This window comes from Manis javanica, chromosome 14, assembly GCF_040802235.1.
Source record: "Manis javanica isolate MJ-LG chromosome 14, MJ_LKY, whole genome shotgun sequence".
Taxonomy (NCBI): domain Eukaryota; kingdom Metazoa; phylum Chordata; class Mammalia; order Pholidota; family Manidae; genus Manis; species Manis javanica.
Window position 1 is genome coordinate 89,399,315 of NC_133169.1, and position 27,216 is coordinate 89,426,530.

At 45.6% G+C, this 27,216-nt stretch overlaps 1 protein-coding gene across 8 annotated transcripts in view; it reads left to right on the forward strand.

The window, feature by feature from the left end:
- ARHGAP26 (Rho GTPase activating protein 26) overlaps nt 1-27,216 on the forward strand; it is a 404,986-nt gene that overhangs the window by 348,467 nt on the left and 29,303 nt on the right. The window contains exon 21 of one of the 8 annotated variants that reach the window (XM_073221880.1): nt 15,906-15,969. The exons of the other annotated variants lie outside the window; for them this stretch is intronic. Coding sequence (XP_073077981.1) covers nt 15,906-15,954 — 49 coding nt within the window. The 3' untranslated portion in view covers nt 15,955-15,969. Of the gene's footprint in view, nt 1-15,905; nt 15,970-27,216 lie in introns of those variants that run through there. 8 annotated transcript variants of the gene reach the window in all.

Consider the following 27,216-nt stretch of genomic DNA (forward strand, 5'->3'; position numbering starts at 1 on the left):
CTTCGTGTGAAAGCGGGATCAGAAGAACTGTATCTAGTCACCCTGTGGCGGTACTTACCATGTGCCATTGTCACAGAAAACGAACTGGCAGGGGATCAGGATTCAAGGAGTGGAGTCATGGGGATCCTGGACATGCTGATCCACATGTTAGTGACCAGCGTGGCCAATGCAGTCACCCAAACGGCTGTTAGACCAGCACTGACTCAAGTAACGACCGCAGTGCAGTCAAGTAACGATCAGCAGGAGAACAGCTACCAACCGCTCTTGCCCATCCTCTGCCTTTCCTAAAGCTCAGTGGAATGCAGGCTTTGTGTCACTTTGGAATAGGGTGCCACCAGCTGAATATTTGCTGCTGTAGCCCCCCTGTACCCGGGAGCCCTCACTGCCACCAGCACCCAGGATCGGTCTGACCTGGCAATCCCTTCCTAGTCAGTTAGCAAGCATCTACTAAATACCCCCTGCTTAAGACACTCTTCCAGAAGAAAGAGACTAAAAAATACCCTCCCCTCAAATCTCATAGCCCACGCTGGAAAAATCAGATCTATGTGCATCGGGGAAACATCACTACCGACAAGAGACAGAGTTTAAGTAGTAAGGGAGTGGCCTGGTCATTCAGTCAAAATAATTGGTGGATGAATGAATTGTCTTGCAGTTGCATCATGTGGGTAGGGTTCCCAGTAATCTCCCTACTTCTCCTTCTAGATCTTCTTTGAAGCTTGTAATTTCCTTGTCTGCCTTGGTCCCGCTTGCTAAGAGAGGGCAAGGAGGGATTTTAGTTTCATGACCCGCCTCTTCTATCCCATCAGCCCGGAAACTTCCTGTGTCCAAGACTCTGCTGGCTGTCAAGCACTGGGCTTATGAAAGAGAAGATGGCACAAGGCCCCAAATGTTTTTCTTTTTTTTCCACAGAAGTATATGGATCTAACATTGTAGATCCCCAAAATTTAAAATTGGGGCTCTAAGAATGATATATAGAGAAAAAAATGTTGAAAGGAATGAAAGATTGGAATTGAATCATTTGAATATGCAGCATCTCTACCCCCCAACCAGAATTTCTCATTAGGATCCTTGTACTTTTTTTCCCTCCCAAACAACTAGCAGTTAACAAATACTTGCAGCAAAAATCTGTAACAATTTCATGTGTAAATTTTCTTTGTGTATGTCTACAACAAATATCCTGCTAAATTGAAATTTAACTCACACTTTGAAGGATTATTTTCTGACTTAATATGGAAAAGGAAAATTCTTTAGGATTAGTTCCTTAATCTCTGAATCAGAGTAGGCAGAAAGCTGCAAAGAGACTGTGTCTTGCCATGGGTCAAGAGAAGTTTTGCTAGCAAATTTTCATGCAGCACCCAAGTCTCTGTGAAGGGACTCTTTTTCCTGGTTCTTTGTCTATAAAGAAATTATAATTCAAATTCCCTCTTTCTCACAAGCCAGTTATTAAGTTCTGCCTTTCATTTCATCATGAATTAGTTAGGTCGTATTATGCCCACAAGCAAGCACTCCGGTTGGTTCATCATGACAGAGAAAGAAGCTCTTCTGACTGTGTTCTTCTTGGCATACATGGCTGATTTTTCCAGGCTCTTCTTCCACTTCCAGAAACATCTCCTGGAGTTTATCCTTTTCAAGGTAAAATGCAGTAACCAATTCCAGGGGCAGTACAAAGGGATGCGTAACAGAACCTGCGCTGAGTTGGTATTTTGACTACAGCTTGCTCTGGCTGGGACCGGACGGAGCTCCGTTAGCCATCACGTGAGTGCTCCTGTCGGGGCCCCTCCAGAGCCAGATTTCCATCTTCCTCGATTTTGGAGTGCCGCATATAAGCAAGTCCACCACGTAGCGCACTGAACCGGGCACACCTTGGGAAGAATTAGGTCTGTATGTATAAAATGTTCAGTGAAAACCTAAGACCGTCATTCAGAATATTAGTATGTAATCGCTACATTGGGTCCCCAAAACAGGAGAGCAGCGTGACTTCAGGCAGAGCCCTAACTGTGTACGTCTACGGCCTTCTGCCTAGCTTTACTCCAGACTCATCTGGAAACGTAAGATGTGTAGTCAAGAAGATAAAGGAAACACCATCTCTGCTCCGGCGGGCTGGCCTGTGTTTGGCTCCCTGTGAAGGTGTCCCCTTTGCCCTGGAGAGGATGCGATCCTGTCAAGACTGTGGTTCCCCGGGCCGGGTGCTGCGCGGGGCAGCTGTGAGGCCGGAAGCTGGGGGCGGAACCAGGCCTCCTAAGGGCCGCGCTTGGGTTTTGCTGGGTGGGGCATAGCGGTTGATATTTTTGGAGGCAAGAGGGAAAGGAGATGAGAGGGTTGTCATTAGGGAGGAACTTGGAGGGAACAAAACTATCTGAGGAAATTTGACAGAGTTTCTTGTATGTAGTGTGTGGCAGGAATCCACCTCATGAAGTCTTTGGTAAAAATCAGGTTTCCGTTCTTCATCCTGCCACAGGGTTAGGGGCATAGGCGCTGGGACAGACGTGCCTGAGTTCATATACCACTTCACTGCTATTAGCTATGTTGCTATAAAGCGGTTACTTGACTTCTGTAAGCCTCATCTGCTTAACGGGAATAGTGATAGCATCTACCTCTTAGGTGTGTTGTGATAGTTCATGTGAAATACTTGGTGTAGCTTCTGGCACATAATAAATGCTCAATAAAAATACAGCCTACCATTGTTACTGTCATAGTTGTTCTGTTGACAGTAACGGAAGACATGAAAGGCCTTTGCAAGGTCGTGCTGAGACTGAGTCCTGCCCCCTGATGAGAACAGGCTGGGAAGGAGGCTGCCCGTGGGAATCCAGTCATAGCCGAGCTCAGGAGACACACGGCCCCTTCACCAGCTCACCTCCACCAGGCCCAGTTACCCCCCGGCAGTGGGAGCCAAAGCCCTTTGAGGAGCTGGAAGAACCTGCACCTTCGCCTGCCGTCTGGTCTGGTGGACACCCTCGGGTCACTTCACGGGGTCGAGGGAGTGTGGGGTAGAAACACAGGCCAGGAATGCTGGGAAGGTGGAGGGAGCTGGAGCTGCAGGGAGGGGGCCACCTGGAGGGGAGCCAGCCCCCAAAGGAGGCAGGGTGGCCGTGGGCTCCGCATTGCCACCCTCGGCCCTTCGGTGTCCCCCTGCTTGGTGCCCACGCCTGCCTTACGCCTTCCCGCCATCCTGTGTATGCATCTTGTCCCCCCGCCAGGACATCTGTGTCTGAAACTTGAATTGCCATGACCTCTTCTGGCCCCAGGGTTACCTCACAGCTTCACTCTCCACGGAATTTCATCTGCTTCTGCCTCATTCTCTCCTTCCCCATTTCCTGAGAATGAGAGTCTAGCTGATGGAGCTCAGCTTTCTCCTCGGTCCTGTCATCGGCCAGTGGCCAGACTAGGGTCCAGGCGCCTTGAGGCAGGTGCTTCTACAGTTTGATCATCTGTGGCCACAGGAGCTGAGTCACCAAACATTTCAGGGGGAACCGCAGGGAGGGGAGCAGGCTTGAAGGTTTCTGCATCCATGATAAACTGTACTTTGCACACAATTATTAAAAAACTTGACTCTCAGGTTTCCCATCATTCAGTAGTTTGGAATATAATACTCCATTCTGTTGATTCACAAAACAAAAGTTAATAATTGCCGATAAGGCAAAGTACAGAGAGCTTAGAGGAGTAGAGAAAATGGATGTAAAGACTATAATAATACAGAGGTCTGGACGAAGATCACACCACCTCTCATACTCAAGAACCCCACAGGTCACAACTACATGACAGCATGGACAGTGATGGACGATTATAATCCTAATCTATCAATAAATTTGAAGGAAAGACATATATGCTACATCTTAGAGAGACTTGCATTGGTCATAATAAAAGCATGGGTGTTTAATTAAGTTTGAACTGTTTGCAGTTATTGGATGTAAAATCTTGATCTTCCTTGATGTAGACTTTATACCATCTGGTACCAGTGTGAGGAAATGGAGGGGGCGCGTAACCAAGCCAGGCCGACTGTGGTATCTTCACCGGGATACTTTTTTTTCAACGGGAGTGGGTTATGAATCCATGTTGCCCTCCAGAATGGTGAGCAGCCATAGTCCCCTCCATAAGGAGAAAACCCAGATGCCATCATTCCAGTGCACAGAACAAAACAGACAGGAGATAATGGGAGCAACACTAGAGAAGTGGCTTCCTGTACCCCTTTCTCCTTATTCCAGGTCAGGGTGTTTCAGTCTTCACCAACCAAAGTATTCCTCAGTCATTCAACAGGAATTACTGGGTGTCTTTATTATGAAAGCGTATCATGTTGAAGATGAGTTAGACGGGGATAGTGCCCTTAATAATGACAGTAACCGAAATGTAAAATATATTAATGTATAATGTTATTAATGTTTAAAATGTGAATTGACGATTGAAACGTTGAAAGGTCTAGATGCTGCAGGATAAAGTGCTCCTGGAATTCCCTGACAAAACAGGATGGTCAAGGAAGGCTTTGTGATCAGATTGGCCTTTGAACTTGAGTCTTGAAAAGTGAGTTGGATTTAGACAGAAGGAACCAGGGAAAGGAGACCAGTAGGAAAAGTCTCCGAGTCAGGAACACACTGGGCATGTGTGGGGAATTGCTTAGAACTGACTTTGAACATATGCTCTTCATCTATAATATTACAATTGTTTTGTTTCTTCTGTCCATATAATTTTTGCTTCCTTAGGCACTAAAGCTGGGCAAGCGTGCTAATGTCTTCCCATTCCAGCATTCCATGCTAACTGGGTCCCAATGGAACATCTTCTATCCATTTGTCTTGTGTAATTGACTTGCCTGAGATGTTCCCTACTCTCATCACAGTTTTGCTTCACAGTTGAATAGACCTCACCATCTGGAACTCTTCTGTTTTTTTAGCCCAAATTTTCTTCCATAAAGGGCCTATTTTCATTTCTGAGTGTCATACCAGGCCTTACAGCATTCTGCTTCATCCTCTTTGCTGTGAGTTTATGTTGTGAAAAGCCAACAAAATAGACCTAAAAATAAGCTGTATCCTCTTGTCTGTGTTACGATCCAACACCAAACACACCAGACAAATTCTGACACCTTCAGCTTTCAGCAAGGGCTGTTTACCTTGGAGTCGGACTGTGCCTCTAGGAAGACTAGTTCTGGGCTCAGAGAGAGGGCAGAGCAATTCAGAGACAATTGAGACAGGCCAGATTCCTAGTGGACTTAGTAAGGCAAGAGCATAAATAGTGATCACATAGCCTTGCAGAAAATTCCTGCTTATTTTTACTCCTTAGACAGAGCTGCTATGTTTAGCTGTTCAGCCTTCAGTTACTGTGCTAAACCTACTAAAGTGAGCCTGGTATTTATTTTTGTTTGGATCAGTAACATCCATTCTCTTAAATTATATGTGAAGTATAGAAACTGCATCCCTGCCATTCAGCTGTAGCTGACACGTTGTCACAAAGCCTCGTGCACTGTTGAAGTTACTGTCGGGGCCTTTGCTTTTGGAACGGTTACACTTCAATCCAGGGCCTTTCTGGTCTCTAACGAGCTGGCTGTTCCTGTCCTCCTCACGTGTCTCTGGAAGCTGAGCACTAGTACAAACATCCCTGCTGTGACATCTTTTCAGTGTAAAGGCCATTGTCATTGTCAAGACCTTATGTGTCAGCTTGAGAAAATTACCGATCAGGATTCTTGGTTACAAGTAACAGAAAACTCAACTCAACGCTCTTAGGCAAAAATCGAACTTATTTGTTCACATATGTACTTGAGAAGTGCTGGAACTTCTGGCTTCAGACATGGCTGGATCCAGGGACTCAGATGCTGCCCCAGCTCTTGCCATCCCTCAGGTACCTCTCTGTCCACACTTCTCATAGATAAGCTCTGTCCTTTTAAATGCAAGGTGGTTGCCACCAGCTGGACTCACTTCCCCAAAATTCAAAGTCCCAGAGAAAAGAAAGAGCCTCTCTTGTACAAAAGCTTGAACAGCAGGCTGGGTACAATTCCTATTGGTCCTCATTGAATCACGTCTCCATCCCTTCACCAATCTCTGTGGTCAGGAGTATGCGGTACTCGGCTGGGCGAGGCCTGAATTGCCTGTTTGACCTTGAATGAGGAGGGAGGGCTGACCTGCAGAGTTCGTGGGCCAGGGAGAGACAGCCTCAGACCCCAGACGCCCACTGTAGCGAGCCCTTCCTCCTTGGACTGGTGAAGGGTGTGTGACTTTATGCTCCAGGAGGCTGATATCTGTATTGCTTTTTGTTGTCGTTCCCAATAGTTCCTGAATATGTTCTCTGAAAACATCCCTTTTTTTGAGTCCAAATGGTTGTTGCAGAATTTCTTAGTTAGCTGACCGGCTCCTTTGAGAATAACCTGTTTCATTTTACAGTTCTAAAAAATGAAGAAAATTTCTTCTTCTTAGCTCTGGGCATAGTCGGTTCATTTAAAAATTTTTCTGGGAAAAGGCTTTCATCATTAGTGCTGTTACAGATCATTGGAGGGCATATGACAAACACCGGTGTGCTGCGCTCGGGCCTCCACTCGTCTTAATGGCAGTGCCGTGAGGAGTGCGTCCTAGGATGTGTTTAACCAGAGAGGAGGAATCTTGAAGCACTGGCCCCTTCTCTTCCGTGAGAGCCAGTAACATGGAAGAACACTGTGCCTTCTGGCTCGGCGGCTCTGGAAGCTTCCCAGGCACAGGCTGCTCGGAGGTGGCATCTTCTGGTGGTCTGCCAAGAACGGCAGGGCATCCGACTCGTGAGCTGTGTGCAGGTCTCCAACTTGTGGTGCTGTTGTCTGAAACCTGTGAGTGTGGATAAGAACTGATTCTCCTGCTAGGATCAGTGAACTGCTGGAAGATTCCACCTTGCTATGATCCATCAGTTCCTATGCCCAAGAACAAGTGTCGCTCTCAAAGGTCAAAAATGTAATCATGGGAAGACAGGTCCCCATGAGATAGCGGAGGGTGGTGGTGGTGATGAGGACAGCTAATGTTCGTTAAGCACTGCTGTGCCGGGCACTTTACATGTAAGTACTTATTTAATTGTCATGATGCATTAGGCACTGTAATAACCCCCTGAGGAAATGGGCACAGAGAAGTTACCCGACGTACGTGAGGGCAGAGGTGGCATTTGAGCCTGGGCAGTCAGAGTGTGGTCTCCGCCTGCCCCCAGCCACTATCACTAGCTGTGGTTGGGTAACGGGAAGCCACTGAGTTGGGCGCGTAAGGAAAGCGCCTGACGCAGCCCCATGCTGTTCTCTCTTTCTAGTCCTCCATTCCCTAGTATCAGTCAAGTTCAGGTGCTGGGTGAGTTTGGGGAGTTCAGAAGAATGTGGGGAAATAGGAACAGTGGTTGAGTACCTCATCAGAGAGGTGAGGCAGGCCAAAGTTTCCGAGAAAGAGAGTGGGAGAAGAGAATGGGAAATAGTTGGCATAGGCTGTATAACAAGGGACAGAGAATGTGGAGAATGGAAATGGAGGGCTCCAGGGGCAAAAAAGTAGGGTGTGAACGTCTAATGACGAGCTGCTGTTGCCAGGCACGAGTCTAGGGATTTTACCTACATTATCTAATCTTATAACCTGGGGGGTGGGCATGGGAGGGGGCGTGAATAGCCACATTCAATATCCCCATTTCACAGACCAGGAAACTGAGCTTCAGAGGGGGAGAAGTGACTTCCCTGAGGTAACAGAGCCGGAGGCGGCAGGACCAGCCTGGGAACTGCAGCCTGTAGAAGCCCCAGGCCGACGGGCTTCCATCAGCCTGCACGCTGGTTCCTCGCTCAGTCCTACCCGAGGGCGGTGGTGAGCGTCCCGGAGGCTGAGACTTGACAGGTGCCCAGAGGCCCTGCCGACACAGCCCTTCCTGTGCCAGGGGTGGGGGGGTCCCTCCATCATGAGGAAGGCAGGGGAGGGGAGGGGAGGGAACAGGTTTGCAGCAGCCGCTCCTTTCCCCCAAGGTCTCAGATGTCACAGTGCCAACTCTTGAGACTCCAAGTGCTGGCAGAGATGCTCATCTCCCTCAGCATTCCGTAGCCCTGTAATCTCGCGTAAGCAGTGTTTTTTCAAACTCGTGCAATTTCCTTGTATTTCTTCATTTCTGCCTTTAAAAACAAAACTAAAAACTTGCCCTCAAAAGCTGACCATCTGGTTGTTGCCGCCCTTCCCTCTAAATCGAAGAGGTGGCGGCCTGGTGTTAGCAGGTCCAGCCTTTATCTTTGGCACAGGCACAACCCCAGTACCTACTGATTACAGTCCTAGTTGCTCTTAGGTTTGTGATTTGGGAATTGAATTTCCTCTTCATTTTTTTGCATTCCTTCCTTTTATTGCTTGGAATTCACGTATAATTGTCCCCCTAAGGGCTGAACTGATTTCAGTGCACTTATTAAAGGATGGCTTTGCAGCTTAGACATTGTAACCATCTCAAAATCCGTGCAGGCCACTGTCACATACACACCTGTCTCCTGTTGCTGAAACTGGGGCAGCATTTTCAAGACTTGCAAGCCTTGTCTAAGTGCAGGGGTTTGTTTTTTATTCAAGGCTCTGTGTGCTGACAAGTTCTGTATGGGTGTGTGTGTTTAGAGCACGGCTGGGTGATATACATGTGCCAGGTATCTGGTGACACCATTCTCCGAGCTTTGTTGATGACCAAACGAAAGCCTGAGGCTCATTACTCTTTTTCAAAATTAATACACAGTAAGGAATATTAGAATAAAAAACACAGCAGCTTAACAAAGGCTGAGAGGGGAGAGTAATTCAGAGCTACCTAGCAGCCATGGCAAAGAAGGGAAAAACGTGATGGAAAGTGTAGTTCATTTGTCTTTTCCAGGAAAACATGCCACTTCATTGAGAGTTGCCAGTTTTAAATTATTTTGTCGTAAAAGTCTCTGTTTTGGTTTTGAATAGCACAGTAGGACCACATCTTCCATAGCAGTTCTGTGCAAAAAAGAAACGAGGCTGTCCATGTATGGCTGTTTCCCCAGCTGGTTCTGATTAAATGCAGAGTATAAGGTAAAGCTAAAATATTGAAAGGCCCTTTTAACTATGGCACAAGGAAGCGAACAACCTAGACAAAGCATGTGGTTTTCTGGGGTTCTGCCTGGCCACAGGGATGGTGGGTGCAAGGCAGCACCCCCCTAGAGGAAGTCTCCCCTTACTTGCCTCAGTCATACTTTTAATAGGAACTGCATGGCAGGCGATTCTAAATTGAGGCTTTTAAGAAGTGCACCTGAAGTGCAGATACACTTGTTGATTGAAAGACGCTAGAGGCATAGACTATATTTTATTGAAAAGATAAAACAGGCTGGCCAGAATCCTTGTCTCCAAGGGGGCTCATTTGAATTCAGCAAGCAGTTACCGTGTATACCTGTGTTGTGGCCACTCAGTGCTGGGAATTTAGGATCCAGTGCCTATGAAGACCTGCTCCCAGGTCCCTGCCAGGTGGCGTGATAGTGCTGCAAAGGAGGCGAGCCCGGGGAGCCGTGAGATCCAGAGGAAGGGCACTTAGCTTCGCCCTCCGGGCTGCATCTTAAGACACAAGTACAAGTTACCTGTGTGGAAACGAGGGACACTAAGCAAAAGAAATGGCACAAGCACAAGGAGGCAAAGTACTGTGTGCCAAGAAGTGACGGATCATTCTGCAGGCGTGCAGGGAACTTGGGGGCACAGAGACCTCGCAGTCAGGAGACTGCAGGATCCCCCTGAGGCCACAACTCACAACAGGTGTATTTGTAGGCGAGGCCAAGATGTTCCTCAAAACAACATAAAACAAAAAAAAGAAGTGGCTTTGGATTGTTTTGTTAATTATAGTTAACATTTTCTAAGCCCTTACTAAGTTCAGGCACTTTGCTTAGCAATTTACACAGGCATAATTTTTTTTTTTGAGAGGGCATCTCTCATATTTATTGATCATATGGTTGTTAACAAAAAAAAAATTGTGTATAGGGGACTCAATGCACAATCATTAATCAACCCCAAGCCTAATTCTCAACAGTCTCCAATCTTCTGAAGCATAATGAACAAGTTCTTACATGGTGAACAAATTCTTACATGGTGAATAAGTTCTTACATGGTGAACAGTACAAGGGCAGTCATCACAGAAACTTTCGGTTTTGATCACGCATTATGAACTATAAACAATCAGGTCAATTATGATTATTCGTTTGATTTTTATACTTGATTTATATGTGAATCCCACATTTCTCCCTTATTGTTATTATTATTATTATTTCTTTTCTTTTTTTTAATAAAATGCTGAAGTGGTAGGTAGATGCAAGATAAAGGTAGAAAACATAGTTTAGTGCTGTAAGAGGGCAAATGTAGATGATCAGGTGTGTGCCTGTAGACTATGTGTTAATCCAAGCTAGACAAGGGCAATAAAACATCCACGGATGCAGAAGATTTCTCTCAAAACAGGGGAGTTGAGGTTCTAAGCCTCACCTCTGTTGATCCCCAATTTCTCACCTGATGGCCCCCTTGCGACTGTGCCTGTCTTAGGTTGTTCCTCCCTTGAGGAATCTTACCCGTCTCTGGCTAACCAGTCATCTTCCGGGGCCATACAGGGAGATGTAAAGTTGGTAAGTGAGAGAGAGAAGCAATATTGTTTGAAAAGGTTAGCTTTTTACTTTTTTGCAGATTTATGCCCTACACAGGCATAATTTTAGTTAATCCTGCCAGTCGCTTCCTGAGCTAGATATTATTCCCCCTGTTTTACAGAGAGGAAACTGAGCCGTGGAAAGGTGAATTAAGTACGTGCCCAAAGTCCAGACAGGCCAGCTCCAGAGATTTTTCTCCACCTCACTATTTGGAGAATTTTTTTGTCCAAAGCCTATGTAAGTCCTAAATTAGAGTCTCAACAGATTCAGAGTTCTGCGTCACACTATGTGGAAGGGAGGGATGACCTGGACCTAGATTCCACACTAGGCTGCTCCAACTTATGGGAATTTTTATTTGGTAGTGGCTGCCTAGACGCCAAAGTCCGCCCAGCATCAGTAATTGGGTTCTCTTGAAGTTCAGTAGTTCTGTCTTCCCAGGATTCAGCTGCTGCTCTGGGCAGCTCCGAAACTTCATCAGCTTTAGAAGCTAGTTGTTAGCTCAAGAAGAGAGAGACGGCGTATCTTCCTGTGTGTAGCAGCAGGAAGGCTGACATCCGTTTCTTCCAAATACCCTCTCTGTGTTGCTTAGATGTCTGTATTGTTTTTTAAAAAAACAGGACAGTACGTAGGCAGGACAAAATGTTGTAGAGCACCCCTCCTGTCTTATCCCAGCTCTGATACTATGTCATGTTCAAAAGCAAAAGTAGGAAACAAGCTACACATTCCTTGGTAAGGATCTGGTTGAGTGAATTGTTGTACATCTCGACGATGGAATGTTGTGTAGCCACTGCAGAGACTTGAGGGGTGACTCTTCATGTACTGGTGGAGCAGTATACACCGGCGTGTGCTACATTCTTGTGGGAAACAAGCAGCGTTCAAAGCACTGTGCATTAACTTGCTGCTCTTTGTTTTTAGAGGGGGAATCACACACACACAAGCTTGTGTATTCATGAAGTCGCTCTGGAAGGAAGTAGAGGGAACTTGTAACAATGGTGATTGCTGGGGAGGGGTCCATGGGAGACTTACTTTTCCCCATCTACCTTTTTATGCTGATAGTCTTTTACACTGGAAACTTTATCAACCAATATGATATCCAGTCAAAGCAGTAGATTAAATAGACAAATTAAAGAGAAAAGCCTCCTCATTCCCAAAGCAAGTTGAATAAAATTCACATATTTTATTTATGGATATAGATACATACTTCTAACCCATTGTTGTGAATTATCCATTACAAATTTTAAATCCATAGGTCATAACCAGGCAACCCAGTAGCAGTATAGGATGACCTAGGATCAGAAGTCATTGGAGCCCTCAGCCAAATACTTGCTGAGTTGCTAAAGAAGTGAGCAATGAAGTCCTGTATCGAACTCCTAAGCCTCCTACCTGTCGGGGACTGATAAGTGCACATGAGCAGCCTCTTTGATATGTGTCCAAGCCCATTATCAGAGATAAGCAAGCGTAAGTGTAAACCTGTGAGTTAACTGTATTTCAGACTTGGTATGGAGCTACAGGAAGGATGCCAGAGGACCTCTGTGCCCAGAATACATCTGTCGCGCCAACTCTTTAAAAGCTTTTCCTTTCCTATAGAGAAGGAGCCCAGAAGTTCTGTCTACTTAGTTTAAGGCTGTTTAGGTGACATGAGGGCTAGCTCTCACTTTTTGGGGCTCCACAAATGACTAAGTGGTAGTATTATTTTAACCAGTAAAAATGCAGGCATCTAGGGTTGTGCTTGCAGCTGGCAGAATTTATAAATAGCCAATGACCAAAAAGATTGGTGGACATCATGAAAGGCCGCTCCTGGGAAGCACAAACAAAACGCTGAGGGGTGTCTGCAAATACAGGGCTCTGGTGCTCTGCTGACGCTGAGGGAGACGTGGGGTGCCCTCTTGTCGTGAAGAAAGGATGTCTGCCATACCTCCAGTTAGCATGATATTTTTCTTTTGCAAGTATGTACGTTCAGAAATATTTTAGAAAAACTAATTTTACGAAGTTTGTGGTGTTTCCTGAAACAGGCTGAAAAAAATTATACACTTCCTCTTATGAAGGATAATGGGTACCAAAATGAAAAGGATTCCTCACACATGCCAGACCCGGAAATTCTACACTGTTTTAATATACTTGACTGTGGAGGGAGGAGTTTCTGTGTTTTTGCAAAAACAGGCTTAGGTTTCTTTCTGATTCTGTTTTTAAATTTGAGGGAACCCTGGCATAAGGCATTTTTTAACCAACTTTGACTTTTTCCCCTAATGTTTTAAGTTCCTCATCTGAAATGCGGCTTTTGAAATGAGATAGAGCTCTCTTTATGAGGTGTGTATCTTCTCTAAGACAAAGACTGGCCAAACACTTGTCCCTTAAGAAAGTCATGCGGAGGGAGAAGGGGACTGAGGGGTATTATGTTCAATACACACAGTGTGGGGGTCACGGGGAGAACAGTGCGGCACAGAGAAGGGACACAGTGGATCTCTGGCATCTTGCTGCACTGATGGACAGTGACTGCGTTGGGGTGTGGGGTGGGGACTTGATAATATGGGTAATTGTAGTAACCACATTGTTTTTTCATGTGAAACCTTCGTAAGAGTGTATGTCAATCACACCTTAATAAAAAATTTAAAAAAAAAAGAAAGATAAGTCATGTCACCTGTGTCATGAGACAACTACTTAAGGAAATTTCATGTTGGAAATTACCTTTAGGCTTGGCGGGAGAGCTCTTTAGGCAAGTTAGTGACTCCAAACACCGTGACATGGATGTGACCAAGACTTCTTGTTTGTCTTTCCTCCAGTTCGTTCATCTTACCAAGAGCGTAACCTCTGTGCTCATTCACGAATAAGTAGAAGTCCTTCTACCACTGGGTATAAAGAGCCAGTTGAAATATAAGAAATTAGTTTGGCTTAGCCCTAGGGTAGCTTGGAGAAAGCTTTTAAATGTTAATATTAAAAAGCACTTAGAAAGGTCATTTTGGAGCCTGAGGAGGGAATTCCTTTAGGTGGGGATTTAACATAAACCTGTGTGGCAAGCTTTTAGGCAAAAGTGTAGATGTGACATGGAAGCTGAAATTTCAGTAGTACTATAATGCGCATTCCTGCCATGAAAAGGGCTCTGGTATCTGATTATTATCCTTGTGCAATTTTCAGCCCATAATCTCAGAATCCTCAAATACTTTTAGGTTCCAATACTCAAAGAAAATTACATATTGCAAGGAGCCATGAAAAGGAAATAGCTAGTTTCGTGGGAAGCAAAAATGTGAGTCACATCAAATCAGGCCACAGTGTCAATATGCTTTGCTTCTGGCACTCAGCTGCCATTACTTGAACAAAAATTTGACCTCTGTGTTCTGTCTAATGACCATAAATCTCAGTTTGCACGTGACATCTGTTGCCCAGGTGTAAATTTAGAAGCATCCATCCCTCCACCTTCCCCTGTCCTGGTTTGCGTGACAAATTATACGATCACTCTAATTATACTCAGAATAGCATTAATCATAGCACCTCATCATGTTTGTGTCCAAGTATCTTTGTCACCAAACTGGACATCTCTGACCAGGGAACGTCTTGTTTGTCTCTCTGCCAGGTGCACGGAATGCCAGGATGTTCCACTGTAGTTGATTAACAGACCCCGGAGCACCTGGCAGTGATGGCATATATGTGGCAGGCATAGCCATGTGTTTTATATATACATTGACCCATAACTGCTTTGGAAACAAGTGCTATCAGCAGACCAGAAGCTTGAAAAAAATCCCTGGGAGATTTCGAGTCCAGCTAGCATTTTTATCAAGAATAAGAATACCACAGAATATTTTTATGGTGCTACCCATTTTCAGAGCCATTCCATACAGATATTTCATTAGATTGTTGTATTAACCCCAATTGCAGCACTTTGCACAGCACATCACAGTTGCCTGTTTGCTCCTCTGATGCCTGTACTGAGCTGTAATGCACCTCAGACCCACGCTGGTCGCTTGTTCACTGTTGCTTCCCCAGTATTGACAGTGCTGCTTGTAGGTATTTGATGATATGAACTGAATGAATGAGGAGTGTGGGCAGCCAGTGTCTGTGTTTTGTAAATGGGAGAAACTGAGGCTGAGAGGGCTTAAGTGGCCCGTTCAAGTCTGTGTGGTAGTCTTAAGCTGGGAGGCCGCTCTGCAAGTCCAGTGCTCCTTCTGGGGAATCGGCATCATGTGCATTGTAAGGTCAACAACTTCATGGGAAGTATAGAAAAATAGGAGATTGCAGTTCTCTCTGCCTGGTGTTTCCTCCCCCGTTCTGTGCTTGCCAACATCTACTGTCCCTTTGAAGACCCTCCGTGAGCTCCTCCAGGGAGCCTTCCCCGACCCCCTTGCCCTTGATGGCATGCAGTGCCGCTTTTCAGTGCTGTCTCAGTCGCCACTGGTTATTTCTGTCATTGTCCTTAACAGCAGCTGCTGCTGACCATTGAGGGCTCCTGGGCGCCAGACACTGAGCTCAGGGCTTCATACTCACAATTACCCTAGGAAGGAGGCTGTTAATGACCTCATTTTTCAAATGGGGAAACTGAGGCTCAGGAAGATCTTGTACCTTGCACAGAGAGCCGAGAAATCCATTGTAGCTCCAGTCTGCTGAGCCCAGCGCACTCCCCTGAACTCACGCGTGCTATTCATTTGTTTAGATACCAGGTTTCCCTCCTGGGCAGGCACTCAGGCCCCGGCAGAGTGCGTTGTCATCCCCTGTCATTTGTCTCGTTCTCAGTGTCCAGCTCAGGGCCTGGAACTTAGTCTAATACTAACATGTTTTTTCACATGAGTGAGGAAACGCAGAAAATGCCTTGAAAAGGATTTCTGGGCAACCAGTTTTGCATAAAGAGGAATTTTCACTCCCCTCTTAGGAAATGGCACTATCTTTAAGATTTTTGTTTTGTTTTAGTTTTTCCTTTTTCTATTCTGTAAACGCACCACATATTTAGCAATGCCTCAGATTCAGGAAATTGTTTGAAATCCTCCAGTGCCTTCCAGTTGCACATAGAATGGACTCTGAACTCTTTATCCTGGCACATGACCTGGCCTTGCCCCCCTTACCTGACCTCTCTGGCCTCACTTCACCTCCGTCTCCCTTGCCCGCCACGCTCCGGCGCTTATTCTGTTCTTGTATGAACCAAGATCATTCTTGCCGCAGGGCCTTAGCAGCACTTGCTCCTGCTGCCTCCGGAGGCCCTTCCCTCACCGTCGTGTGCCCCAGCCTGCCTGTCCCTTCCCACCCACCCATCACCGCCAGCCATGTCACCCTGTTTTATTTTCTTCCTAGCACGTTCCCTCAGAAATGTTCCTGCCCGGTAACTCACTCACCTGCTTATTGTGCGTCTCTCCTCAAGGTGCTGCGAGCCCCGTCAGAGTAAGGACCGCACCGTGTCGGTATCGTAGGATTCGCAGCACCCAGGACAAGGCCTGGCTCCAAGGAGGCGCTCTATATCTATTTGTTAAATGAGTTCACCTTAGTTTAAAAATAATAATAATAAAATTTGGTTTGTTGACAAGCTAAGACTTTCTTTATCCAAAGCCTGTCATTGACAGAGAAGATATACAAGATAATTTCTCATCTACCTTAAGTAACTGGCCTAGGAAGTAACTCCCATAGCACTTGAATTTTATATAACCATCACCAAATGTATTAAGCCAGAATGTCCCAGAGTTTCCTAGAAATAGGGACAGATCTTCTGCTCTCCCTGTGTGGTGGCCTGACCAGACCAGTGTTTAAGTAGCCACAGTATCTCTAGCCACTCCATTCTCAAAGTCAGGTCCCATGTAAGTAGTTGTTTCTATAAATCATGTCAAGAAAACTGTATTTTTAGGGTATGGGTTAATCATGGTCTGCGTGACTCATTCTAACTGTGGTTCTCTGGGAAGTTGAGGCTCCGCATTACCCCAGAGCCCTGATGAGCCTTGTGATCACCCTGTTTTGCTGATGCCGCCTGAACCCAGCATGTTGGCAGCAAGTGGGCTGCTTTGGTTCTTGAGTTACTCTGCTTATGCCTCATGCAACTGGGAAGTAGCGAATAAGCCGGTTTCCTTCCTAGATAAGGCCTGCGGGGAATTTGGGCCGTTCCTGGAGGCACCTTCATAAAACACGTGTAAATGTCATGCTTGGCCGGGCACCCGCAGAGGTGAGGGGTAGGCGGTGGGTTGGTATGGGCCCGGAGGGAAACGTCCCAGGAAGGTTTCTGTGAGTTTCCAGAGCACCAGCTTCATATGTGTGGTGTGCTCACCTGCTAGGCTGGTTGGGAGGATTGAGGAAACAATAAGAGCAAAGCCCTCCATGACCTGCCTGGTAATGAGCCCTCAGTAAATGTTAACTGGTGGTACTGTTAGCTCCTCTCGGCTCCTCTTCTGGAAGGGCACAAAGCCCTGGGCTTCGGCACTAGCCCACCGGCAGTTCGCCCCATCCTGAGTAGTTTACACACCACCGAGTGGTCACAGCCCACTGACTGCTGGGGAGCAACCTGCGGAGTAAGCTGACTCCAGGCAACTCGTTTCTCAGGCTGTTCCCTGCCCACACGTACTGTGAGCCACCCAGAAAGCAGCAGCTGCAGCCGCTCGTGGAAGGCCCCCCAGGCCACTCGCTGTCCCTGGCTGTGGGCAGACGCATGCAGGGATGTGGCTTCCTTTGCCAGCTTGTAGGTGGGCCACAGAGGTCTACAAATACCAGTGCAAGCCTGAGGCGCTGTGGCAGCTACCCGCCCCTCACCCACATCCAGACCAGCCTCTCTATTGTCCTCATAAGCAGGCAGAGATCCTGGGGGGCAGAAGGCAGAGGGGGCTTCGGGAAGAACTCCATTTTCTTCATTTCCATGGGATTTTGGATGACCTGGAGTCCCTGAAGAGCCCTCTCTGCCCCCGTTCCCCTCCTGGTGGCAGCCACGTCATCTGATGGTCTCTGTGGCCCAGGTCAGAGTCTCTCGACTCTCAGAGAAGAGGGTAAGGTGCACAGATTTAGAAAGTTTCTTGGCAGGAAATAGGTTAAGGGAAAACAGCGTTCTGTGTGAACACACTGATGGTCTGAATATTACATTATCTGTTTCAACAAATAAACCTTAGACCAGATCAGTCTATCAAATACAGAGACAACATTGATCTTTCAGGAGGAACTTGCCAGCTCCAAATACCAGCTGTCCCTTCCTGTCTGATGGCGAGTAGAGAATGCCTCCCTTTAACTAGCTAAAATACTCATTGCAGATACTGAAGCTTCAAATCCAAATTAATTTAATGCTTATCTTTTCTCTCCCCTTTAAAAAAAAATAAGTAAGGAACACTCCCCCTTTATTCCATGAGGGTTATGAAAGGGCATTTACCTGACAGAGTGTCTGTGGCACCGCAGCCGGGGGTGTAATGGGGTGTCTGTGTGTTCGTGCTCAGCATGTGTGTCCCTGCTGCATATGAGCTCATTCATCCCGTCGCTCTAATTCACTCCCGATTCAGCCTGCAGAGTGATGGGCTGGAGGAAGCCAGTGATTCTCAATTCAGGAGAAGAGGCTGATCGAGAACAGACCTACCCTCCCTTCTGTCACCGACCCCCTTGTTGTAGAACGCTGCAGCGATTCAGAGCAGTTCCTCTTAGAGCTTGCGTTTATTTTAGAGCAATGGTTTGAACCTAGATTGGATCGGCCCCATTTTTTGTCTTAGTAGCTTTGATTAACTCATTTGACAGAAGCACCAAAAATCCATATACCCAACAGACCAAAGAAGGGGAGAGCGGGGGGAAAGAAGGAATGTGTGAGGCCCAGCTGCCCCACCCACCATGGCTGGGATTATAGGTCAACGTGACCTTTCTTGGGAGGAGTATGGAAATATGGGTCAGAAGCCTTAAGACTGGCTTATTTACTCTTTGACCCCACAGTTGTACTTCTAGTATTTATCGTAAGGAATCATCAGAAATATATGCAAAGGTGGGTGAACTTTTATCTCAGTATTACTTAGAATAGCGAAAATAGGAAATAAAAGTCCAACAGCAGTGATGACTGGGTAACAGCCCTGGACTACAGTGCAACTATTAAAAATTATGTTGCTGAAGTACAGCACGAAGCCGACAAGGAGTGACCCTGAGGCATCTTACTACGCTGAGAGACAGTGACTGCAACCAGGGAGTCAGGACTTGATAATATGGGTGAAGGTTGAAACCACAGTGTTGTTTATGTGAAACCATCATGTGATTGTATAAATTTTGATAAATTTTATTGGCATGGGAATATTTTCATAGTAAACTACTTTGTTGAAAAAAGCAGAATAAGAAAGTATGTAAATTATGGTGCCATTTCAGTGCACAAAACAAAATGCATATAGGTACATGTGTATACATGGGCACGTTCTCAAAAGTCACCAACATGCTAACAGTGGTATCTTAGGGTGGGGAGGTTGGTAGTTGGATTTGTTTGGCCTATTTTTGGCCTTTTACTGTTTCTTCATTTTCTACATTGAGCACACATGGCTTTTAAAGCTAGAAACCAACAATTAATTTTCTTTCAGTATTTAAAAAAAATAAATATTTATATATTAAAAAGGTACATTATGGGGCATCTCCCTCCCTCCCTTTTTTTAACCAAACACAGAGGGGGGAAGGGCAGAGAAAAAGTAAACTGGCTTTGAATATAATGAAGCGGAGCCTTGCAGCCCTCCCTTGTTAGTTTTGCTTTGGAAAGGCAGGTGGGGCTGCACAGACCCTAAGGTTATTTAGTCCACTCCTTAACCCTCCTAGCTTATCAAAGCCAGCAAGTGCCAACACTTGCTGTTACGTCAGGGCACTTTCTATATGCTCCTGGTGGTGCCCGGCCCACTGCATAGGTTCATTCACACAGTCCTCACAGAGGCTCTTTGGGGGTAAAACTTTCCCTGGTTCTCAGATGAGCGGAGCAAGGTGGAGTCAGGGGGATTCCTGCCCTCACCCCACCTGCCGGGACAGCCCTGCTCTTCCCGCTTGCCCTGGTGTTCCTCGGTGGGTCTTCTCTAGGCCCCTCTAATGAAGGGGCAGCCTGTTCACAGAGCCAGTAGTTAACCTGTTGACAGGTGAGGACAGGGAGAGGGGAAGTGAGACGTCGAGGGGCTTGTGGCTCAGAAGGAACAAAGAGGAGGGAAGCAGCTGCAGTGGCTATGGCCACCAAAGAAAGCCCTCCATTCACTGCGTCCTCGTGTCCCAGGATCCAGCCCGGCCGGCCTTGTCCAGCTTAGTGGTAGCAGCTCTTCACTGCTCACCAGGTAGCATATGGAGGACCCTGGGCGTTGTTGCTGTTAGGAGCGTGGAGTCATCCGTGGAGAAAGACCCACCCCAGAGAGATGATAGCGCCCTACAACTCTGTCCCTCCACCCACACTTTCCACGTGGGCGTCTCGGGAAGCTGTCCCAGGAGCACCCTTTCCACAGGGGCCCCCAGTATGAGTGTGGGCGGGTGGGGAGTACCTCTTCTCCCATCTCCCAGGCCCATTTTCTGCAACATTAAGCCTTCCAGTGATGCCTCCATCATTTCTGGGGGAGAGCCAGTGGGAAAACAGACATCTCCTGTTGGCCTGCCCTGAAAACAGGCCGGCCTTAATTAAGGTCCGTAGATGAGCCCGAGCTCAGGATTGACACCTCCTCTTGAACATGAAATTCTGGGCTCTGGGTACAGGTCACTTGATACCTGCAGAGCTGTCTGCCACCGGTAATACGACCTGAGCGCCTGTGAGCTTGCCTCTGTGTGTTTTCCACTGGGGGCTTTGCTGTGCAGACACAGGTAACAGGGCTGTGCTAAGAGGGGAAATTATCTTGGGATGAAAGCCCCAGAACTTGGGGCTTATTACTTTTTCTGTCCTTCCTTAGGTCAGGTGATGATGCAGTTTTCTCTTTAATTTTGCTTCTGTTTGGATCAGTGCCTTAGGATTTTATAGGTGGTACAAGGACCAAGTCCGTAAGTCCACTTTTCATTCTAAAAACAGAAGAACGTTTTTTCAGGCCAAGTCAAGTATATCGTCATCATAACAGCTACCATTCCATGAATACTTGCTGCATACCAAGCTTTATGTACTAAGTATTGCATATGTATAAGCTTTAATTATCCCCATTTCAAGTAGGGAAGGAAAATGAGGGCCAACAGAAGTAACCTGCCCGAGGTCACACAGCTACTAAGTGGCAAAACTAGTATTCGAACCAGTACTGGAAGGCTGTCTGGCCCCAGACTCCTGCGCTGAGCTGTTAATTCATATTCTTGAGAACTGTTTTCATTTACAAGTCTGTCTATCAAATGTGACAGGTATTCTCTGAAAACAGACAACCCATGAGAGCGCTGAGACGCTTCCCAGCCATTTTTCTTTACTTTCTGTTGAATGTGTATTGATGAGATCTTGGAACTGCGGTTGTACCTGGGCCACCAGGATCTCAGACCCTCCCAACGACCCCCTTCGTCGTCTTGCTTTGTCAGCATCGGGCGTTTCCCCGGCCCCTCTGTCCCCCAGGCTTGTGACAAGTGTGCCAGAGACTCGGTTAGGGAAGGCGGGAGGGGACAGTGGACACAGGCTTTCAAAAGAGCCCAGGTTGTGGAGTCAGGCCGCCTCAGTTCCGCCCCAGCACCACTGCTTTCTGACTCTTAGAAAATCATTCAAGCTCCCCAACTTTCGGCTCACCCCTCTGCAAAATCAGGGCAGTTCTCACGGGATTACTGGGACGAGGCTGTGACAGGAAGTGCGCAGCCCCGAGCCTGGCATGCCCTAGCCACTCTCTGCCAGTGGCAGCTATCACTGCAGAAGCAAGACTTTGTGCCCTGTTGCCCGTGTCTGCACAGAGAGCGGGGCTTATTCTGCCCTGGACCCTGGTTCTCCTTTCCCAGATGCAAGGATGCCCACAGCCCCATAATTTGAAACCCCGAAATGGAAAGTGACATTTTCCCAAACTATTCCAGTTAAAAGGAGCCCTCTCTTCTCAGAACTCCTTCGGTTCTTTTGACCAGATCACAGGTTAGCACTGAGAGTTTATTAATTTAGTGGATACATTTACACCTATCCCTAGACAAAAATAATAAAATCTATGTGAATAAATCAGAGATTTTTGAGAGGAACAAAATAATCACAGAGGTGCTTTGCTGTGTTCACATTTCCCAGTAATTTGCAAACCTGCTGTGGCACACTGGACACCCAGAACCCCAGGGCTGGGGTTGGGGGAGGTGGGGACAGCATTTAAGAAATACAGATCTTTTTAGGCCTCAGCCCAGACTGACTCAATTACCTGAAGGTGTGCGGGTGCTTCATTTTGGAAAATACACTTCATTTCCTTTCATTTTTGTAATTTGCTAAATTGTGGTTTACAGTATTTTTTCCTTGGGAGACTTCTCCTTTTCCTTCCCACAGTTGCCTGGGAGAATGACAGAAAGGTTAATTACAGACCGAGTGCCATTTTGTCACTATTAGCCTGGTTGACTGTAAGGAAGGGCTGATGCAGGCCTGGTGTGGGCGTTGTGGGGTGGCATCACTGAAGACTTGCCCTCGCATTTCAAGTGCGTGTGTTTGAAAGTATAGACTGGTGCTTTCTGAAGGGAACTGGATCGGCTTGTAATACTGTTACCATGAGTGCATTTGTAAGTGAATTAACATAAATACACTGACAAAAAATGAGTAGAACTTGGGAAATGTTTTACCTCAGATAGTCAATGTCAGAGTGACGTAGAAAAGGGAGTAATAGTAACGAGGTGTCTTGCCATCTGCTTGCTTCCATAGAGACCTGGAGGTGTGGCAGCTCACACGAGAGAGGAGAAGTCTGCAGGCTGTTGGCTTGTTTGTTTGTGGCTTATGTATTCCTTCCAAAAAGGAGCAAGCTTTTTTTGAGGGCTTGTAAAGAGTTCATTGAAAAAGGAAACATTTGTTTCTCCAAACAGAATGACTTTTTAGCTTTACCAGGAAACAATTTCTTGCAGAAAAACTATGTTTTGCTGTTACCGGCTACTACTGGGAATTCTCTTACAGCCAGGCCTACTTTTATTCTGATTTTCTTACGATAGTTCTTTACTTCAAAACAGGACCCTTTCCATTAAGTCCACGAGGGATTCTGGGAAAAGGCTCTGTGATTAAGCAAAGACACTGTGAGGCCTTTAGGAAGGAATGGGGCTTGGTTTCTGTTCGCATCCCAGATGACTGAAATGAAAAGACGCACTGCTATTTAAGAGAGTGCACCCTGGGCACTCTCCCTGGTTGAGGTCTTTGCGCAGACATTATTCCTCAAAGACATGGGGCCCATGCACAGACTCCGAATCACCCCGCTGTCTTCTCCCACTCAGGAACTCACTGTCACGCCCCCCTGAGTTGTATTTTCTTCATACGTTGTCCGAATTATCTTGGTTGTTCACTTGTTTACCGTCTCTTACGCACACATGTATGCACACAAGAAAAGTGCTTTCTGAACTATTTGATCACTAAACAATTGAAATATTACAAAAAAAAATATTTGGGTTATTCAGGTCATGTACGTCTAATATGTGTTGTTTTCATTTACTTATTTATAAAGTATATGCCTTAACTGTTATATTACACATACAAGAATTACTACACATATATAAAAAACAAATCTTGCAAGAAACTGATAAAAAATGCAAATAGAAGTTTTGATATTTTCTCTTCTACCCAGCCTGTGCTCGCACCCCCTCCCTGGCAGTTCGTTGTACTTGAACGCAGGCTGTTTGAGGGCAGAAGCCTCGTGGCACTTGTTCTCTGCTGTGTTCCCTGTGCCTGCCATGGAATATTTTTTCCATAAACATTTATTGTTGAATAATAAACAAGGCTAAGGCACAATTCACTCTGCCAGACTCCGAATAGCTGAGGTTTTATTGCATCTTTGCAGGGTGGGAGGAGAAAATCCCCAGTTGTTAGGGTCAGAATGCCTTCCTAATACAATATGTGCTGAATAAGGGATTTACTGTAATGATTCAAATCCTTCACCAAAGAGGTAATTACAACTTCCTTGATAAGAGCAGAGCTCAGGCAGACAGACAGGTGGTTTCTAGTTTCCCCTGTAACAGATGGCACAAATGGACCAGCTTCTGAGACTTTTTGAGGAAATTTGCTCATATAAAGCCTTAATATATATATTTTTTTCATGTGTTCCAATACACGCTTTCCAAATAAAGTAAAGTGGCTTAGCAAATTGAGGGCAGGAGCACGGTGAACAACGCTCCCAGAAGCGGGGCACCTGCAGGTCACCTGAGCAGTAAGCACAGCATGGTCTAGAGTGCAAGAGGGAAGGGGGGAGGCTCTGTGTCCCGTGGAGGCTGGAAACGCTAAGGTTCACTATAGTGAACCCACAAAGATTTTTTTCCCAGCACGGTGAAAACTATACATTGTCTTCTGTGAGTTGAAAACTCTCATTTCTAAGGAAAATCTCAGTTGGTTTGGATTTAAGATTTTTTAAAAAACAGAGGGCAGATAGCGTAGTGGCTAAGAGTTAGGACTAGTTTCAAATCCCTGCTTCCCTGCTTACTAGACAATTGACCTTACACAAAGATACTTAAACTTTATGACCTTCTGTTTTCTCATCTGAAAGATGGGGATAATAGTATCTATCTCTGAGGTTGTTTAGAAAAATTAGCATTCAATAGAATAGATGACTGGTACATAGTAAATATTCAATGGAAGTTAGTACTCTTTCATCATTTATTACCGTCATCATTTTCATTTTCCCTTTAAAAGCTCTTGGCCCACCATAAACATATGCTAAGAGAAATAAGTCAGACACGAAAGATCACACATTGCATGATTCCATTTTTGTGAAGTGTCCAGACAAAGTAGATCTCAAGATAGAAAGACCAGTGGTTGGCTATGGCTGGTAATGGGAGCATGGTTTAACAGCAAATGGCAGAGGGACTTTTTTAGGCTGATAGAGACATTATAAAACTGGATTATGGGTGATGATTACACAGCTCCATCCATGTTATACACTTAAAACAGGTGAATTTTATAATATATAAATTAAACCTGAATAAAGCTATTTAAAAAAATCCTGCACTCCCAGGAATACAAGCACAATCAGTACATGTTGACATTGCAGTGGTGGTGATACTGGTATTGACAGTATAGATGAATGACAACAAAATTAAGAGGGAAAAAATGGCCATCAGCACCTTGCCTGAAATAGACATACAAAATTTGTATTAACTAATTTCACTTTATATAGTAGTTAAATAGATCTTAGGAAAACATATGCCACACTTTTGCAAGAGGAAATAAAGAGGGGTAGCTGAGAATAGAAACCCCAAAATGTGGCACTTTAAATGGTGCTTGGATGAACTTTTTTTTCTTCATTTTAATAATAAGGAGGTTTTATGATATAGAATGGACTCAAGTAGGTGTTTCGGTTTTATTAAGGGGATTGAAGAGAAATATTAGAATATTATATATTATTGTATTTGTAATACATTATTATATGTTGAAATATTTTAAATATATATATATAGTAAAAATACAAATGATACACAGATAAGGCTGAGGCACAAGGGACTGTGGGTGGGCGACACCGCCCCGTGGTCAGGAGGGGGACCGATGAAGTGGAATACAGTGAGTGATGGAGTGGGATGCTGAAGCCCAGGAGCCCAGCGAGGCACAGGCCCGTGGCCGGGAGCAAAGGGCCGGAACACCCCTCTGTCGCCCTCATCAGGCATGGCCGTCCCAGGCAGGTCAACGGTGGCTGTACTGACAACACTGGAGTGAGAGCACGTCTGTCTTACGACACCACGTCACTGATGGAGAAATGTCTGGCTTCCCTGGCTCCCAGAAGGCGTGCCCTTGGCTTCTGCTGGATCCGTATTTCCTTTCCCTTCACTGATTACTTCAGTCCTCTGAAGTCTTTCTTTTTTTGAACACATCCTTTAGATATTGTCAATTGCAAAAAAAATTGTTAAACATCCATAATGTGCAAGAGATACAGGAGGACTAGGATAACTACAAAGCAAGGGTCAAGACCAGAAGAGAAGCACAAGGTCCTTAAGGATTCAGAGGAGAAATTCATAACTCATGGTTGTATCAGAGAAGCCTCACGCAGGAGTTCCCATTGACCTCCGGCCTCGGGTGGTGGGCGGGCAGCGGCTAGGGGCGGGGGACAGACATTCTAAGTCGGGAAAACAGCAGCGGCAAGAACATAGCAGTGGGAAGCTTGAAGCGTGTCCATGGCACAAGGAAGCCAGTCTGACCAGAACAGGGGTTGGAAAACTGGCCCACGGGCCGCATTCAGCCAGCTGCCTGGCTTTTTAATCTTGGTTTAGTTTATGGCTTATGAGACCAGAATGGTTTTCATGCCGTTGAGCTGTTGTATTTTACATGGTTATACCAAGTAACTGTATAATACTATCAATTTTACCTTAGTCCACAAAATCTAAAATATTTACACTGTGGCCCTTTAAGAAAAAGCTGGCCGACCTGAAGAGCACTGGGGACTCAAAGGCGAGTGACGCAACCGGAAGAGCATTGGGGCCCCTACTGTGAAAGACTTTCAAATGACAGAGACCCGATTAGCTTAAGGAAAAAGTGGAAGTTAGAAACTTACAATTTTGGGAAATCTCAGGGTGGATCTAACCTTGAGCACAATTGGATGCAGGAACACAAATTATTATTTTACTTGGCTCTTCTCTCTCTCTCTCTCTCTCTCTCTCTCTCTCTCTCTCTCTCTCTCTCTCTCTCTCTCTTTAACTTCATTTGCAGACAGATGTTTGCCATGTAATGGGAAAAAAGATCTTTGGTTACCCTAAGCCAACACATTTAGGTTTTGTATTCAGAAAGAAGAGCATGCATAATACATTAGACCCCATAGATGGACCATGATCAATGACATATCCATCCGCGGCACAATCACTGTGGCCAGGGAAGGAGGGGTACCACGTGCCTGTCCCTGTAGTGCAGCGGTGGGACACCCGTATCCCTTGGGGTGGGGAAGAACTTCTGCAGATGAACCAGAAGAAGTGAGAAGACTGGTGGGCAGGAATAAACTGTAAATACGTGTTCCACAACACCAGGATAAGGAATTTATTCTACGTGCGGTAGGTAATGGGGAATTCATGAGCAGGAAATTGCTATTCATTGAACAAATATTTATTGAGTTTTGTGTTTAGGAAGTTCATATAGTTACAATATGTAGTAGGATGGATTAGAGTGGTAAAATGTCAAGAAACCAGGCTAGAGATTCTTATGATAGTGTAGGTTAGAAGGCCTTGGTCTTCATCCTAGGAAGCCTTGAAGTGTTTTAAGGAGAGAAATAACAAGATCAGATTTGCACTTTGAAATGATCACAAGAATGGGCCTTTTAAGCATCTGTGTTGAAAATCTTATTTTCACTTTAAATTTACCCAGTAGCTCAAAGATTGTCCAGAGTTACTTGGGTCTATCACAGATTTGAAAAAAAATAAAATAAAAATTTCAGTTTTGTAAGATCAGAATTAGCTTTGCTGTGTCTATTTTCGTTGACTTGTCAGTGGGTATTTGGTTTTGGAGCACAAGAATGGGAAGAGAATATGAAAATCATTTTCCTTCAGTTTGTTTTTATTCACAGATGTAAAAACTTTTTTTTTCTACTGGAAAAGGTGACTTTGCTGGGAAATCATTTAAAGTTTTTTCCAGTCGAGTCAATAAGCTCCTCAGAAGCAAATGAACAAGGGGTGAAAATCGCCGTGAAGCCCAGTGAGATTTCATTCCT